The sequence below is a fragment of the Sparus aurata genome, chromosome 23 (genome assembly GCF_900880675.1).
Source record: "Sparus aurata chromosome 23, fSpaAur1.1, whole genome shotgun sequence".
Classification (NCBI taxonomy): domain Eukaryota; kingdom Metazoa; phylum Chordata; class Actinopteri; order Spariformes; family Sparidae; genus Sparus; species Sparus aurata.
Window position 1 is genome coordinate 7,804,125 of NC_044209.1, and position 17,871 is coordinate 7,821,995.

A 17,871-nucleotide genomic window follows, 5' to 3' on the forward strand; every position below is an offset into this window, starting at 1 on the left:
TAATTTAATTGATAGCAGTAATTGTTTTGGAAGGAGAAGCATGACAATGTGAGGTGAGCCTAAATGAGCTAAAATCACTGTTAAATCAACTCTCACAGTCCGTACCACGACTACCCTGGTTACCATCACCTTGGCAACACAGAACTACAGGGCCAACAGAGAGAGACAGATTTATCAGTGAGCCAGTTAAAGACACCTGGTGACACACGTACACACAAATACACAAAGCCAGCCAAATATGCATGTTCACTCACACTCACACGCAAACACACACACACACTCACGCGCACACGCACACTGTTATATTTTCATTCATTCACTTGCCTTTTCTAGTTTACCTGATGGGCCACAGACTAAAATGCAGGCTGGAGTTTACCCCCAAACTAGCAGTTATCCCGAGATTTCGTGTCGAAGATATCAAATATGCTTGCAAAGCACTCTACAGTAGATGAAGATGCAGAAACTTCAGACAGTCCAAACAAAGTGTTTTGCTGTAACGTTAGCTTTAGAAGCTGCACGGTCATGGCTGAAACAGAGAAAACAAGTTTGTCAATACAAAATCCCTGTATTACAAATTCACCGCCAGTTTCCTACCCGGAAGTAAATGTTGTTGCTACCTCGCCGTCATGGAGACCAGGTCTGTAATTACGGGAGGTGTACAGTCATGAAACATCTTTCCACTTCAACAAATAACTCGCTGAACAAGACAGTGAGTCACCAACTGTGTCTACAACATATTCTGACAGCAACATAGGTGTACTTCATGCTTTTCTTTCAGTGTCACGTTATGATTAACGCTGTTTAAGTATGTCATCTTTCCAGTGTGGCAGCCTGAACAACTATTGTTTGTAAGCACGGGCTACTAGCTAGCCAGCTACTGCGTCCTACTAGCTTATCATAACTGACATAATAAGAACAAATTCTGGATCTCGTTTTAAACTCCACACGCTCCCTTGCCTTGTCTGGTAGCCAACTGTTATTACACACACTGATAACACACATGAACATCGAAATCAAACATGGGCGTGTCAGGTTCATTTTTTCAATCGTTTAGCTAGGAAGTTTAAAGATTTTAAAGCTTGGCACCAACAGCCTGTTTCCCTATTATGCTTTAAAACACACACACACACACACAGAAAGAGAGAGAGAGAAAGACACACATTCACTTATTAGCTCCTTAACTATATAATGAAAGCGAGCAGGACTGTGAAGCGGCGGCATCGAGGAACAGGTCCGCCCGGTCTGCTCCTCCGCTGCTTTTACTGCCGACACACCTGTTGGGCTGGGAGGAGCTGAGACAGGTGGACGCTCCTTAAGGTGGAGCTGAGGCCTAGGCAAGACAGACGAGAAGGAGTGAGAGGGAAGAGGAGAGGAGAGAGTGAGGAGTTGGAAGAAACACACTCGGAGCCCCCCCAAGATGTCGAAGGAATACGCTTCTGTGAAGATCAGCAAGTGAGTTATTTCCCCTTCCTGTGTGTGAGTGTGTGTGTGTGTGTGTGTGTGTCAGGTTACTTACAGTTTTATGTTACTGTTGTTACTTGTCTTATCTCCTTGTGCCGGTTGTTTCTCCTGTAAATCTGTGTCATGCTGCATGGGGGCTATGTTTGTACCATGATCCCGGTCGTGTTTGCACATGAGATGGCTTTCACACTAACGTTCCACAGGAGACAGGTGTCAAATTAAAGCAGCAGTGATCTGACTGGCAAAATATACCCACTGTGCGTTAACCCCTTGGATTCATTATTATAACAGCTAAAGATACGTGAAGGCCTTTTGAAAATGAATGAATCCTCCCTCCTCTCGTCCTGTACAGCTTGTTGAGTGTCTTTTTGTCACCTCGCCTGACTCCATCGCTCATCATAGCACTTGTTGTTGTTTTTATCTTTACCCAAAGGGTGTAGCATCACAGTTAACTGACTCACTTAATACAGGTGCCACTCAACAGGCCAGCGTACTGACTCATATGGGGAAACACACCGTGCCTTTAACTGCTCTAATTCAACCGAGACGGCGTGTGATAGAGTGTGTGGCCTGTGGTTGTTTGAGTACACGAGTGAGCCGCCTCTTGCCTCAATCAATCTTGTTTTATGAAGTTACACATGGCAATAAATGTGTGGACTCCCAGAGAGGTTTGGCATTGTGCAACCTCTCAAAGAGATTAAGTGTTTATCTCCTGTCGGTGCGATATGTCACCCGAGGGGGACACATACTGCTGAACATTCCTGTCCAGGAGATAGGTGGGGCTGAGGGAGTGTCAGGGCAGGGTGTTTCTGCTGCAAGGTCTGTTTGTCTTCATCTTAACAGTGACACTTGAGCTTCAAAGGAAGTGAGTGAGTCAGTTGGAGAGTGCATAATGTGCTTCCGGCATGCATTCACACTGTGTCGGATGCACAGGGTGATAATTCAGGATTCTGGCAAGAAATAGCTTTGCATGAGGACAGAGCATGAAACAGTCACACTCCTCAGTCATGAATGGACTCAGCTGCATGTTGGACCTTTGCAGCAGAGATAAGAGCCTGTTTGATTGAAGGAGCACTATAAAATACTGTTAGAAGTAAAAGCATTGAAAAAATGCTTGAAATGTGAAAAATGAACCAAAAATCACTATACAATTATTTACTACCTCATGCATTAATCTGAAGGCCAGAGGTTATTGTTTCAGCTGAATAGGAGCAAATATTTAAACAATTTTATATTCAGTTACTCTAAATAATGATTATTGTTAATTGGGGGTGATTAATCGATTCTTTGGTTTGTAAACATTCAGAAAGTATTCATAAACACCTGTCACAGTTACCAAAAGTGAATTATTCACAATTCTTGTTTTTGTTTTGTTTTGATCTGAAAAACATTACATTTGAAAATTAATAAAATAAATTAATGGAACTGAATAGAATAGAAATTGAATGGAATGGAATATTATTAAAAGGGCACTATGTCGTTTTGGCAAAGAAATCCAAACTCCAAATTTTTAGTATTTACAATTTAATCAGGTAGAGATAAAAACTGAGAACTATTTATTTTTTCCATTATCAAACACAAAAGCCTTTCACAGAGGAAAAGAAGGTCCCCAGATGTAAATGTAAACAAATGAAATTGTCTGGTCAGTCTGTGTATTTAGTTTATTATTTCCTGACTGACTTCAGCTCTACTTGTATACACCGTTGGGGGTCTGAGAGAATAATTTACAGTCACTATAATTCCATCCAAAACTAACAACAGTAACTTACATTACTCTTACCAGATGGAGGACCCTGGAACAAAACCATATCAAACGGGGGTCCACGGTTGAATTTGTCTCACTTTTGGGGTCCTTGATGTAAAAAAGTTTGAGAATTTCAGGTCTGATGCATCAAGATTTTCATTTGTTTTATATGTATAACATGTGAAATAACGGGCCTTTAAGATACAATAAACCATCATTGATGCCCAACTGTCAACTAGATGTAGAGGAGTAAAGAGTTCAACATTTTCCCCTCAATTTAAGCACAGTGGAAGTATGAAGTGGCATGACAAGACTATACTCAAGTAAAGTACAAATACCTCATGTGTAAATCAATAGTGAACGTACTTAGTCGCATTCCACCAAGTCATTGTCCTCCAGTCCTCCGCCTACTACGAGCCATAATGTCTGACTACAACTGTCACCGCCCCACTAGAGATTAGTGACACCGTCCAGTTGATAAGAGCTGAATGGAAGGGTGTGACAGACACGTTCGTCTCAGCAGTGTCACAGACTGACAGACGACATTCCTGATCCACCCCCACCCCTCTACAAGTGTCCCCTGGGTCCTGCTTAGGGTGTGCCAGAATACATAGTTGGCTTTCATATCAGAGTGGAGGAGGAATGACAGAACAAACCCCCAGAGAGCACAAACAGGTCTGCAGGATGTGTTGATAAGTGATATGTCAGCGAAGGAAACTTTTTTTGTTCTTTGACGTTCCCTTTGGTGGCAACTAATCACGCGAAGAGCAGAAGTAAAGTGGTCTGGCTGAAAGCTGACGTGCAAAAGCAGCTCTTTTAATGCAAATATACATTTCCAACCATGCTGTGGGATGTAATTAATCACATATACTCAAGTACTGTACTGGCTGGTAAATATTTCAGTCACTTTATTTGAGTGCTTCCAGTTTATACTTCTACTCCAATACAATTTAATGGGAAATATTGCGCTTTTTCACTGTCTTTACCTGACAGCTCATTGTCTTATTAGTTACGCTGAATATCAAGATTGCACACAAAACATCTAATCAACGTCTTAAATATGATGCATTTATAGACTGAACTACCTACAACAGAATATGACCTCAATCAGCATTAGTAAGAATAATACAGTAATAGAGCAGTCATACAGGAGTAATTCTGCTTTTGAGTGCATTTAACCGTAAATACTTTTGTGCTTCTACTTATAGGTCCAGTGTGTAGGATTAGGGGAGGGTGTATTGACTGCCATTTTTTTGAGCGTCGCAGCCCCGGTGACATAAGTCGTTTCAGAATTTGCTGCCTTTGGGCTTATGACATTTAGAAAGTCTAGAAGAGCTGTGCAATTACATTTTTTGTATCCTCATTCAAGCTAGAAGGTGGTTGAATGCTAACGGTAGCACAACAGAAGTCATCGAGGGTTATCAAATAAGTTGTTTTACCGTGAAATATGACGCACAGTCCCTCCGGATTTTCACTACTTGTTGTCTTTTTTAGTTCCTGATTAATCAGTAAAATAACTTTTGGTCAGATTCCCTATGAAACTAAGAATCTTTATGTTTTTGTTACCTTAGAATGAGTCTTTTATATCTACAGAGGGGGCGGGTCCCCTTGCAAGAAGTCTGCCATGTTTCTGCAGTAGCCCAGAACAGACAAATCAAACATTTGCTCTAGAGAGGGCCTTTAGTGTTTGGAGCAGCCGCAGTAGAGGTTAAAGTGAGAGTTATTGGTTGCAGTCTGCAAGTATGTTGCTACAGATGCGGATAGAACCCTACACACTGTCCCCTCGACTTTCACCTAGCCAGCATTTCTACATTCTACTACTGCTGTTCCTTGAAGTAAAAGATCTCATTACTTCCTTTAATCACAGTAACAAGAGAATGTCTGTTTCTTCAAAGGATATCAAGAAACATCTGGAGCTTCTGCAGAGAATCATGTCATTTTGTGCCGTTTCTGTGTTTTTACCCAGGAGTCAGGCCAATGACCTGGCCGTGCTGGTTTCTCGCATGCAGAAGAACGCAGACAAAGTAGAGAAGAACATCCTGCAATCAGAGGAGCTGCTGGACGAGGTAGGAATTCTCTAGAACTGCAGACTATGAGACCTGAACAAGAGAGCACAAAAATACTCATTTTGATACTAGAAAGCCGTTACCTGATCACTTTTGACCTATAAGTATGTAATAAAAGCTGAGTTGACACGTTTGTTTGACTGAGACGCTGCTGTTGCGATGGCAATACAATATGTGGTCTCAGTGAGAGTAAAAGGGTACGACACAGTGCAACTCCCTTTGTTAAATGTTTCTTGTGTTCTTTATTTTGAATGAATATACAGTACTAGTAAATTAAAAAATATATTCGAAGGAAAAGTAGCAGAACTAATGCAAAATACTTTTTTGGCATGTGTAGCACTCAGATCCCTGGAACAATTGTGATATGATTTCCAGTTATTTGATACAATTTGAGGAACAAAACATCAAACTTTTCTTCAAAAGTTTGAACCTCACAAACACACTGCTAAGCTCCTTCGGCTCCTGTGCAGGACAAAGAGCGCGATGCGAAGAAACTGACCCTGATCCACCAGAAGGTGAACGCAGAAAACCTGGCGGAGGCTGAGCTGCTGCTGAAGGACCTCTTCATGGACGTGGACAAGTCCAAGAAGCTGCAGCACCCGCAGGCTCTGGAGATAGAGAGAGAGTGAGTTTATTCTGCTGTGTCAAAGACACACAAACCCAGGCGTAATGCCAGCAGACACACCTAAAACTCGATATGTTACATGCCATTCAGGTATGCTGGCCAACAAAAGCATAGTTTCTACATTTTCTTCCACTGCTCTCCACCCATCTACTTTCCGGTGACTGAAATACTTCTCTGTCTCCTTTATCAGTGTGAAAAATCTGCACGATCGCTGGGCGAGGGACTGCGCCACCCACAGGGAACTGTATAACCCGAAGAGGGGTTTGGAGCCGACACAGAAGATCAGCTGGGGTCCACTGCTGGATGAAAAACAAGTCAGTTCGAGCTTTAATATAATCTGTAGTAGCTACACATCTTTGCGATTGTGAATTGTAACGGGGCTGTAATGCTGTAATTTACAGAAACAGTTAAATTCAGAGACATTTGGCCCCAACCTGACGGATGTAGAGAAGCAGATTGCAGCACACAACATTCTGCACCAGGCGATCGAGGCCTACGACACCCAGCTGCAGCCCAGCACCACCACATCGAAGGTACCCGCACCGGTACATCAACACATGCAGGACGACACGCGTTGGTTCATGGTTCATTTATCTTCTTCTTCTTTGTTATTAGGAGAAGTACGACGCCCTCAGAGCGAAATATGCTAAACTTCTCGTGAGTTGGTGTTTTTTTTGTTTATTCTTTGTACTCTAAGGCTTTCAGTCGAGTTCGGAGTGATTTATTTATGTAATGTGCTCATCTGGCATGCATGTTGTGTGTTCTGCAGGAGAGCTCCAAGCAGAGACGCAACCACCTGGCCTCTCTGTACGAGTACATGCAGAGCTGCAACAAGGAGCTGGTCTACCTGTCAGGCCAGCAGGAGAGGATCCTCAACAGAGACTGGAGCGACCGCATGGCTGACCCCAAAAGCGTCCAGATGGAGTATGAGGTGAGGAGACTGCCACTGCACGTGTCCTGGCGGTGATGTTGGTAAAAGGGAGGCCTCCTTACTGATTTTTGATGTTGCGATCAGAGAGAGAAGCTGAGGAAAAGAAGAACACCTAATTTTGTTTGTCAGCTTGCCTTCAAGCACAATTCTCTCGGGGCACGCTTCGAAACCCAACTGGTGTAGCCAGTATGGTTCACAGTAATGGCTAAGCTGCGGGGAGAATCTGATTTGAATGCTTGAAACATTGTCATGTCTCCTACATTCCTCTGTTTCTGTTTTGACACAGAAATTCAAAAATAATGGACTACTAGCACACGAGAGTGAGGTCAACCAGCTGCAGGAGGAAGGAGATCGCCTTGTTGAAAAGAAACACCCAGGCAGCCCAGCAATACAGGTATCTTCTCTGTCTGACACAGTGTCACGACTTGAAATCACTCATACTGAACAGATTATAAACAAATTGAATTGTTTTTGTCAGACACACAGAGATGCTGTGCAGACCGAGTGGCAAGCCTTCCTCAACTTATGTCTAGCACAGGAAATACACCTGGACAACATTGAGGACTACAGGAAGGTAAAGAGCCTCTGACACTCCGGCCCACTGTGCTCATGGTTCCTCTACTTAATCCACCAGCTCACTGCAGCTCATTGTTAAGAAGAGACTTTTTGCTTTTGCAGTTCCAGGTGGATGCAGAGACGTTGTCCGAGTCCCTGGAGAGACTCAATTCCACTCTGGATCCGAAGTCTCTTGCCGGCAAGAGCAACTCTGAGGTCTTGCTGGCGCTGGAGGTACGACTGGTGTTTTGTTACTGTTGCTGGAGTATTAGCTGGATCATCATTAGCATAAGGCAAACCAAGTGAACTCCAACATTTCAACGTGAGCTCCCCACAAAATTCTTCTGTCATACATTAATTTGGTACACTGACACCAGCCACCTAAATACACCTGGGTTTTTTTCAGCAAAATCCATGCATTATTTAATAAGAAATTTGCAAAAATGTTTCCACAATCTTGCAGTGTTAAAGAAAGTGAGAAAAAACCCAACCCTATTCTGCAATATACACATATGATTTCACATTGAATTATGTCATTCAGTCATTTTTAAAGCACTCTGGAGGAGTCTATTCTAAAGCAACATTATGTAGACGTTGGAATTTTGTGCAATTTGTTGCCCCCCAGTTTCTCAGTGCAACACCACTGTGGTAAATACAAATCCCAGGTCTGTAAGATGTAATGTAGGTGCCAACTACAAACAGAACACAATTACATCACAACTATGTTGTGTGTTGAAAACTTGCATGTTGAAGTAAACACGTATGTAACCCTGTCACTGAAGTTACATCATGCAGAAACAAGTGATGGGGGGCGGAGTGGCTGAGACAGAGACAGCATTCACCCTGTTACAAGTCGATGTACCATCAACATGATTTTGAAGCTGTAATTTTAAAGGAATTTTATTTATTTTTTTACACAAATAAAAGAAGGAGTAGGAGTGAAAGTGGAGGATTATCTGTCACTTTTTTGAGTTTTCAATGTGAGAAGTTTCCTGTTCAGTTGTACCGGTTTTACTCACAGTGTTCAGCTCGCCTCCTCACCTGTGTTGACTTACAGTGTTTGTTTAGTCTTTGCACAGTTTGCAGGCTTGTGTTCCAAGAAGCAGGTTTACTTAGTTACTTTGACAGTTTGTTTTGTGTCTATCCCATAGCAGAGCCTTCATGTATAAAACTCCTGAGAAAAAAAATTTAAAAAAATAATTGAATAAAAAAGATTAATATAAAATAGGGCCTTTTTTCATAAATAAAGCAAATTCAGCAAAGTGTGATTCTGTGGTGCAGACTGCAGTATCTGAATCATTTCTAGGTGTTAGAAACTGCAAACTACAATTATATCCTCCCACACTGCCCTCTCTCAAGCCTTTAATCAGCCAATAGAAGGCCTCCAATTGTTAAAACTATGTGTCACATCAATCATCAGGTTCATGCTCATAATCATCTCAAGAACAGATGATTAATATTTTTCAGTTTTTCTAAAAGAGAGCATGCAGAATCCTTTAAAAAAATAGCTTTAACAGTTTATGTAATGTTTTTTTAAACTTTTTGTATTTCACAGCGGATGTAATAAACATTTAAAATGATATAATTGCTACACAGCAGAGGTGTTTCATGTGAACAATGGGAAGGATCACTCTGACATGTAAACGTTTGATTGTATTGAAGCTGCTATATGTAAGAATTGGTTACTCTTGATTATCATCAGAGTAAATGAATAACTGCAGCTGCTGTTAGCTAGTTAGCTCAGTTAGCAGTGCATACAGGTGCAGGGTAGTGTTGGTGTTTACATCGCTAGAACAGGAGCTTTGGACAGGGATGGGCTGAGGCTAGCTGGTTAGCATGCTAACTTCAGTAGATATTTCTGCAACACAATACATAAATGTCATAGTGTCTTTACATTCTGCTGATCATTTAAGGGAATTTTTGAATGTTGTCAACTGAAATTCTTACATATTGCACCTTTATAATTGAACGTAATCCGGGCTTTGGGACAGACCTTGAACCTTACATCAACAATTGTACATTAGAGATGTATTCAGATTATTATATACTGGTTTGCTTCTTCTCTACCCCACCATTACCTTCAGGGAGATGAACCAGCAGTGAAGAGGAACGAGCAGCGACTGGCGGCCCTCAAGGAGCTCAGCAGCAGCGTCGTGCCCCTGAAGTCACGCCGTGTCCAGCCCACCAAACCCACCACTGCAGTGTCCCTGTGTGACTGGGCAGATGAAGAGGTAGGATGTGATGAGTGGTCGTTTGCAGGCTGAAAAGTCAAAATATTCTGTTTGTGGTATCTGAATTTCGATTTCCATCTTTTACAGGACATAGTGAGGCGCGGTGAGGCACTAAACCTCAAGTCCAACTCGAAAATTAATGACTGGGAGCTTCAGGACAGCCGAGGGAAAATCAGAACCCTCCCTGGGGCATGTTTCATGGTCCCACCGCCTGATGCTGAGGCCCTGGAGAAAGTAGACAGGTACAAAATCATGATTGGCCAAATGTTTTACTTCCATTGTTTTTTTATGTGATTGGTGAAACACTGTGTGTCTGTGTGTGTCCAGTCTGGACAGAGCCCTGAGTGGCCTGAAGAGACGTAGATCTGCACTCATGACCTCCCTGAAAACCCCCACAGTGGAGGTGGTTCGCCCTCAGAAGACAGGTGAGAAAAAAATACACTTAAACACAACAGATTTTGTTTTCCCAGGCTATAAGATGCCAAAAGACACTACGATGTAATATTTGAGCTTATCTAACTTGTTATCGTAGAATAATTGTCTTTGCTCTTCCTCAGTCGCTGTGCAAAGTGCTCCAGAGGATCCCAGAGCTGCAGAGTTGGCACGTGAATTAGACAGGATCAGCAGAGCCCTTGAACAGTGCGAAGTACAAATCAAGAGTCGACTCAGAGCCCCGCTGGACAACCGCAGCCCCACAAAGGACCTGGCCAACAGGCTGCAAGAACATGAGGTTAACACGAGCAACATAATGTTTTCATAATGTGATCTTATGAGCTTAGATTTAATCATTTTCAGAATGTTTTACTCATTTTGTCCTCATGTGTCCGTCTTGTTGTCTTGACCAACTTTCTCTCCAGAAATCTGCTCAGACTGTCAGAAAACTGGAGTCTGAGAAGGCTGCGGTGCAGAGAGAGATGGGGCCTATTCTGGCCAAGAAACCCCCCGGACCCACCGCTTCCAGCCTGCCCCCCAAACTCAGCGCTATCAACAACAAGATCGATGACATCAACACCCTCATTGATCTTTATAACAAAAAGTAAGATGAAGTTTTACCTTGTAGCACAGTGAACCATGTCACCCTAGCCAAATACAGTGAATACAGTTAAACACATATTTTTGTTGATGTACATATTTACATTACATATTGACATAATTTGCCATGAAATGTCACGTTTTTGTTGTCAAATGTTGCACTATAATAAAACCTGGCATGGTTTACTGTTAACAACAGTGGTTAGCTTTAGCGGCTAACATGTAATATACACAACATTTTATAGGAGAGTTTATTTACTATTTTTTGGACCTTATAAATTAAAACTAGTTGACCACTCTCAGTGTAAACTGATGTTTAGATGCCAGGGGAAAAAAGTCATCAGGAACAGTCCTAATTTACGGTAAAACTGTAGTTTTAAAAGAAGAAACAGGAAGGAGCCCATACCTCTGCCGAGGCCCAACTGATTTTTAAAAAAAATCTAGATCCATTCATTATTCCCAGAGAAATTAACAAGGCACTGTTAAATGAAGTGAGATTCGTTCCTTTATCTGGTTCTGCACAACAAGTTAACGGGGTATGTTTGTGACTCTATCCAAGTTTGGTGGTAATCTGTTGGGTAGGTTTTGTGTAATCCTGCTGACAAACCAACCAATCAACAAACAAACACGGGCAAAAAACCTAACCTCCTTATTTGAGCTAATTACAGATTCTTCCTGTTAAAAATTAAAAGCTGTCTTTGTATGATCCGTAAAACTTACGCTTACTCAATTTAATAGTAGGTAATGTTAGCAAAATCTGGGTAAATATTGATTTATAACTTTCCTTTGCAACCGTTACAGTAGTTTAGCATCTGCTGTTTAGCCTAACAATCATTTAGAGTACACATTTTTATTAAGAAAAAATATATTCTGAGTTCTTTTTTGTGTTATTTCATCTCATGTCTCCCCTCTGACCACAGAGCTACAGCCTCCATGTACCTGGAGAAGCAGATGAAGAATGTGGACAGCATCGTCTCTGGGTTTGAGGAGCAGCTAGCCAAAGATGGAGTCATTCTTGATGAGCAGAAGGCCCTTCAGAATCGCAACCAGCAGCTGCAGGTGACGTGTTTTATAAATGCAACCAAAACAGTCACATTTTTAGCAGTTTCAGGATAGGCTTACATAATTATGAGGGGATGCCAATAAGAAATACAAACCTACATGTATGGTGGGTTTTTTGCGTTTTTTAAACTTTATCTCTGTTCTTTCTCCTAATGCCAACCAGGTTATGCGTAAGGACGTTGCATCAAAGACAGATGAGTTTAATAAACTAGGCAGAGACTTGGACCTGACAGAGCAAGCATGCAGCCCCCTGCAGCAAAGTTTCAATGAATACTGTCCTGACATCCAGCGCCAGGAGGATGAGGTGAAGAAGCTGAACAACCGTTATGTGACTGTCAATAATCAGCTCCAGGAAAGGTGAGTAAAAATGAAATTGATTCAAGCATTGTTGTAATTGTGTAAGGCTGTATGTTTCTATTTTTTGAACTTTTAATAAAAAATGTTTTTGCTTTAGGTCTGTTCTTATTAAGGATGCAACCAGTAGAAATCAAGATTTCCAGAATGGTCTTCAGTCACTGGATTTCTTCTTGGTCAACTTGCCAAATAATGCCATTAAACCTACTGATGATGTGGAGCAGATAAAAGCCAAGCAGAATTCTCAAAAGGTAAGTGGAAGTAGTTGTTTGCAAACTATATATCTATATATCTCAACCTCTATATACAACAAACTCACCTGTGTTTCAACAATGGCATAACACTGCTTTGTCTCATCAGCTGTTGTTTTTGGATTGCTTGTCTTGTTTAGAGAGTGGTGGAGGACATCAGGAGTAAATCAAGGGAGTTAAACCGCGTCAGGGATCTCTCCTGTGATCTCCAGAGAGTCTTAAATGTGAGTTCAGAGATTATGATTACTCTTTGTTACCATTTGCAATTTCAAGGGTAAATAGCTATGTACTTCCAAGTACTAAATTCTTCAATGTTTAAATATGTTTCATTTCAGGAGTATGACGTTAAGTCAAAAGCTTACAGTGGCACTCTGAATGATGACGATGATGACGAGGAGGAGGATGATGATGATGAACCAATCCTTAAGAGACGTCAAACTTCAACTATGGCTCAGGCTGTTCAGAGAAAGGTGCAGTTATAGACAGCCTAAGGGCCCATGTCCAAATGCGTTTTTTTTCTGTGCACCAGTGTCTTTTTTCAATCGTTTCTATGAGAAGGGAGCGTATGCAGCAGCATGCAGCTGCCTAGAGAAAACCACCTTTTTTTTCAGAGCACTACGCCTTTTTGTGTGCGGCAGCTTAGAGTGCTTCGACTTGAAAATCTCTCAACTTTTCAGAGAGGCACTGGTGGCGTCACCAGCCAATTAGGCAGCCAATAATGATAATCGTTTAGTTGGGACTCGCCACCCATCACCCCGGTAATCCAGAAAATCGAGGAGAAGCTTGTTCTTGCTGTGTCTTTCTATCCTGAGCTTTGTCAGGTAGAAACTCTTAGAACTGAGACAGAAAAGTCAATTTGTGGGAGCTGGTTGTCTGTACACTGAATGTTGATGGTGAGTGTTGTGCCTTTATCACCCTATGTGTTACCATGGCGTTTGTAACTGTCAATGAAAAACCAGTGTGCAGTGTTTTTTCTCTCAGCGCACAAGCACCTCCTCCCTGTGCTTCTGACTACACCACCAATGCTTTTCTGCCCCCCCAAAATGCTGTGGATACAGGTCCACTAAGAAATCATGATGCTTCTCTACTTTTCTGCTACAATTTTAACTTTGCCTACTGTCTCTTCTACAGGAGAAAAACCTTATGAACCTTTTCGCTGAGGTGTCTGCAGAAAATGACCAACTACTGAGCCAGCTGGAAATAGCAAAGAACATCAAGGCCAGGGTATGATATACGGAATCCAAATCAAATCATTAACAGTTTTCACTGACAGTAACAGTGAAATCATTCTTCCCTAAAATTATTGTTGTCAGTTGGTCTGAAGTGAACATTTCTCTCTGACATCCTTTTATTCATTCCCAGAATGAAGACAAAGTCAGTCAGGCAGTTGTCAGTCAGCAGCTGCAGCTACAGAGCCAGAAGAAGGACCTTGAGGAGAGTGTTGGTCTGAAAAATGAATTAAGTGAGGAGACTGAGAGGCGCTTGCGTGCGGAGAAAGAACTGGAAACATATCGCAAGCGGTATTTGTCTCTGAAAAACAGGAGAGGAGTGGAGAGGCTGGAGGAGAAGGAGGTGGTGCAATACTACCGTGACCCCAAGCTGGAGATGGAACTACAGTCCCTGAAAAAACGGATCCAGGATGAAAGCTTCAAAAGGTCAAGATTCCATTCAGAGATAGAAACTTTAAACGAGAAGATTGTCAAACTCGAATTGCAGATGACTAAAATTGAGCCTAAACTGGTGACCAAGGTTCTGACTGAGTATGAGAGAGATCCGCAGCTTGACAAAGAAGCAGCCAGGATTAGAGACGAGATGCAGAGGATACGACTGGAGCTCCAAACAAGAGATACCGAGGCTGTTCAAGTGAAAACTGAGCTCACTGTTCTCGCTCAGCAGAAGCCCAAAATCAGGGAGAAAGTTGTTCAGAAAGAGGTGGTGAAGTTTGAAAAGGATCCAGAGATGCTGAAAAGTGTTTTCATGTTCCAGAGTGATATTGCAGCGGAGGAGTCCCATTGCAAGTCTCTAAACGACACAATATTTGCCACAAGGAGCCAGATTAACACACTGGAGAGGGTAATTCCCACTATCCAACCCAAGATCATCTCCAAGGTGGTGAAGAAAGTAGAACAAGATCCTGAAATGCTTGAAGAGTCAAAGAAACTGCGAACAGCGTTGGAGGAGGAGAAAGATGAGATTGCCATCTTGATGAAGGACCTGACAACCCTTCAGCTGCGCTATGGTGAAGTGGATAAGCTCAGGCCTAAAGTTGAGGTCAAAGAGATCATCAACGAGCTCTACAGAGTTGATCCTGAGACAGAAGTCGAGCTGGTGCGTCTGAAGAAAGAGCTGCAGGAAACGAGCCGTAACCGCACAGACACGGAGAAAGAAATCAACGCAGTGATAGCCACTCTGACTACCCTGCGTGCTCAGAAACCCAAAGTGGAGTACAAGGAGGTGACCCAGGAGGTGATCAAACAAGAGAAAAGCCCAGAAGTCATCAGGGAATTACAGAGACTAAACAACCAAGCTTCCCGTCTGCAAGTCAACTATGACACTACACTGGAGCTGCTTACCAGACTTGTTAAAGAGAGAGACGAGTTGAAGGCTGAAAAATCCAAGGTGGAGACTAAGCTAGTCAATAAAGAGCTCATCAAATACGAGAATGATCCTCTCCTTGAGAAGGAGGCTGACAGACTTCGGAGGAATGTAAGAGAAGAGATTCAGCAACGTCGCAGTGTGGAGGAGTGTGTCTTTGACCTCCAGAACCAGTACATTCTTCTTGAAAGGCAGAAGCCAGAGGAGAAGATTGTAACACAGGAAGTGGTGGTGCTTCAGAAGGACCCCAAGCAGATTCTGGAGCATGAGAAGTTGAACAGGAACCTGGATGAGGAAATGAAAGTCCGTAGAAAGCTTGAATTGGAGGTCAGACAGCTCAGAGCCTTGGTTGAAGAAAAAGAGAGTACCCTGGCTCAGATGGATGATCGTCAGAAGAAGATCCAAGTAGAGTCGGAACTCAGACAGATCAAATCTCGCATTTATGAACTTGAAAGTGCTCCTGCGCCCGTTGAGGAAAAGATTGTCATCCAGGAGGTCCTTAAAGTGGAGAGGGAGCCTCAGCTTGAAAAACTAATTGATGGTTTACGTGAGGGCATGGAGACTGAGTCCACTAAAATCCGTCATTTTGAGAGAGAAATTCGCAACCTGAGGGTCAAATTGGAAGTTCTGCAAAAGGAGAAGTCTGTCGAGAAGGTTGTTTACAGAGAAGTTGTTCGTGTAGAGAATGACCCGGCACTGGAAGCTGAACGTGAACATCTAAGAGAGCTAGTAACACAGGAGAGAAACCTCAGGCGTGACCAGGAGGATACACTTCAAAACATCAACATCAAAATAACCCATCTGCAGACATCGAAGACTGTCACTTCCCAGGAGGAGAATACTCTCATGTCCAACAGAGATGCTCTGCAGAGAGAGAAGGAGGATCTCCACAGACAGCTCAAAATGCTGGAGTCTCAAAGACAGAACATCAATATAACCTTCCAGCAACAGTCCAAGCTGATGAGTGAGAGAAACCAGTTGGCGCGACAGAGGAGTCTTAAAACATCCTCTGAAATGCAACGTCTGGAGAAAAAAATCCTCGACGAAAAAGACAAAATCCACCAGAAAGATTCACTCATCATTGAGCTACAGGACAGCATTGAAAAAGAAGACCATTCTGAAACTCACACCAGAGAGTCAAGTCTTTCCACAAAGATCACCATCCTGGATCCAGAAACTGGTAAAAACTTGTCTCCTTATGATGCCTACGTGCTTGGCCTAATTGAACGTGAGCACTACATTAAGCTGTCAAAGTTGGAGTGCGACTGGGAAGAAATCACTTCAACTGGTCCAGATGGGGATACAACAATTCTACAGGATCGCCAAAGTGGAAAGCAGTACTCTATCAAAGATGCTCTGAGAGACGGTCGCTTGACCCAGCTTGACCTGATGAACTACAAGGAAGGGAATATGCACATTTCTGAGTTGGCCCTCCTTGTTGTAGGGGAAACCAAACCACCCTACGTTCCACCAGTAACAATCCCAAGATCACCCACCAGACCCGCCCCAATGTCTCCCATGTCTCCAATGTCTCCTTTCTCTCCTTTGAGCTCGATGAAATCCTCCCTTAGGTCCTCCTACACCAACCTCGACACTAACCTTAGTGGCAGTTTGACCAACCTCAGTGGCCTCAACGCTAACCGTAGTCAGAGTTTGAACAACCTCACTGCTTCAGCTGGTGACGAGTATTTCCCCATCTCTGGTATTTTTGACACCACCACTGAAAGCCGCATGTCTGTGAGAAGTGCCCTGACCCGCAAACTCATTGATAACGACATGGCTCTGATGCTGCTGGAGGCACAAGCAGCCTCCGGTGGAATCGTTGATCTCAACAAAAAGGACAAACTGTCCGTCCACCATGCAGCCGCACAAGGTTTAATTGACCAAGGTCACTTGTACAAGCTCCTGAATGCCCAGAAGGCCTTTACTGGAGTCGAGGATCCAGTGACCAAAGAGCGCCTTCCAGTGGGACTGGCAGCACAGAAAGGGTATATGCCCAGAGAAAATGCCAGGAGGTACATGGAGGCGCAGTGTCTGACTGGTGGGTTGGTGAACCCCGCTAAAGCAGGCCGCATCACTGTCCAAGAAGCTCTCGCTGACAATCTGATTGACAGTAGAACTGCTGATCAGCTGCTAGATGAGACTTCCCACACAAAAGAGCTGGTGGACCCCATCACTAAAGAGAAGATATCATACAAGCAGGCGATGGATCGTTGTAAGAGAGACATCAGCACAGGGCTCCTGCTGCTTCCTGCAGCCTCCACTGATACATCAAATGCCCCGTCATACTCAAACTATCGGTTCAATTCCCCCTATGGCAGATACTAGATGTTAAGTTGAAGATGTACCACGTTATATATTTTGCAGCCACTGGTGCTAGAGGGTGTACAATAATGCTGTCTAGTAAAACAAAGATTGACATGTTCATACACATACTTGGGAAAAACTACTTTTTGGTTCAACTGTACATTTGGGTCTATTTTTTTTCATTATAATTTAGGGTTCTGCTGTGGAAATGAGGGTAATATTTGTTGATAAAATGTTTTATTCACTGCTTTAAAAGTAAATAAATGCCGCAAACTCACATATTTTTCTGTCCTGTTATTTAAAACACTAAAAGGGTTGATCATAGGAACATTATGTAAGTAAATCAAGTCAAGTTAATTCATGAACTACAGAAGGTTTGACCTCTGGTTTTTAGTTATGCTAAAAGCTCAGGCTCAAATCATTGGCAGTGTTAGTCTGTCTGTCACTTAATGGTTGATCCACCTTTTCATCCAAATATTAACAACTGACAGATTTCAAAGACATTTGGTACAGACGTGTATGGTGCTCAGAGGAAGATTCTCAATGACTTTGTTGTTCACTCTAGTGCCAACATAAGGTTGACATTTGTTGTTAAAGTGAAATAGGTATGACATTTTTTCACCTGGCTGGATATTTGGTACCCATACTGTACATACA

General features: G+C 42.6%; 1 protein-coding gene across 1 annotated transcript; it reads left to right on the forward strand.

The window, feature by feature from the left end:
- The first annotated feature begins 601 nt into the window (after positions 1 to 601).
- On the forward strand, positions 602 to 17,491 carry evplb (envoplakin b). The gene is made up of 22 exons (XM_030408345.1): positions 602 to 1,452; positions 5,172 to 5,271; positions 5,742 to 5,896; positions 6,087 to 6,210; positions 6,298 to 6,429; positions 6,512 to 6,553; positions 6,666 to 6,827; positions 7,114 to 7,221; positions 7,306 to 7,401; positions 7,506 to 7,616; positions 9,467 to 9,613; positions 9,701 to 9,855; positions 9,941 to 10,038; positions 10,171 to 10,343; positions 10,471 to 10,649; positions 11,566 to 11,704; positions 11,871 to 12,064; positions 12,162 to 12,312; positions 12,453 to 12,536; positions 12,648 to 12,782; positions 13,444 to 13,536; positions 13,675 to 17,491. Exons 1-22 carry the CDS (start codon positions 1,418 to 1,420, stop codon positions 17,233 to 17,235), a joined length of 6,174 nt encoding a protein of 2,057 aa, XP_030264205.1. The 5' UTR covers positions 602 to 1,417; the 3' UTR covers positions 17,236 to 17,491.
- Positions 17,492 to 17,871: the final 380 nt, after the last annotated feature.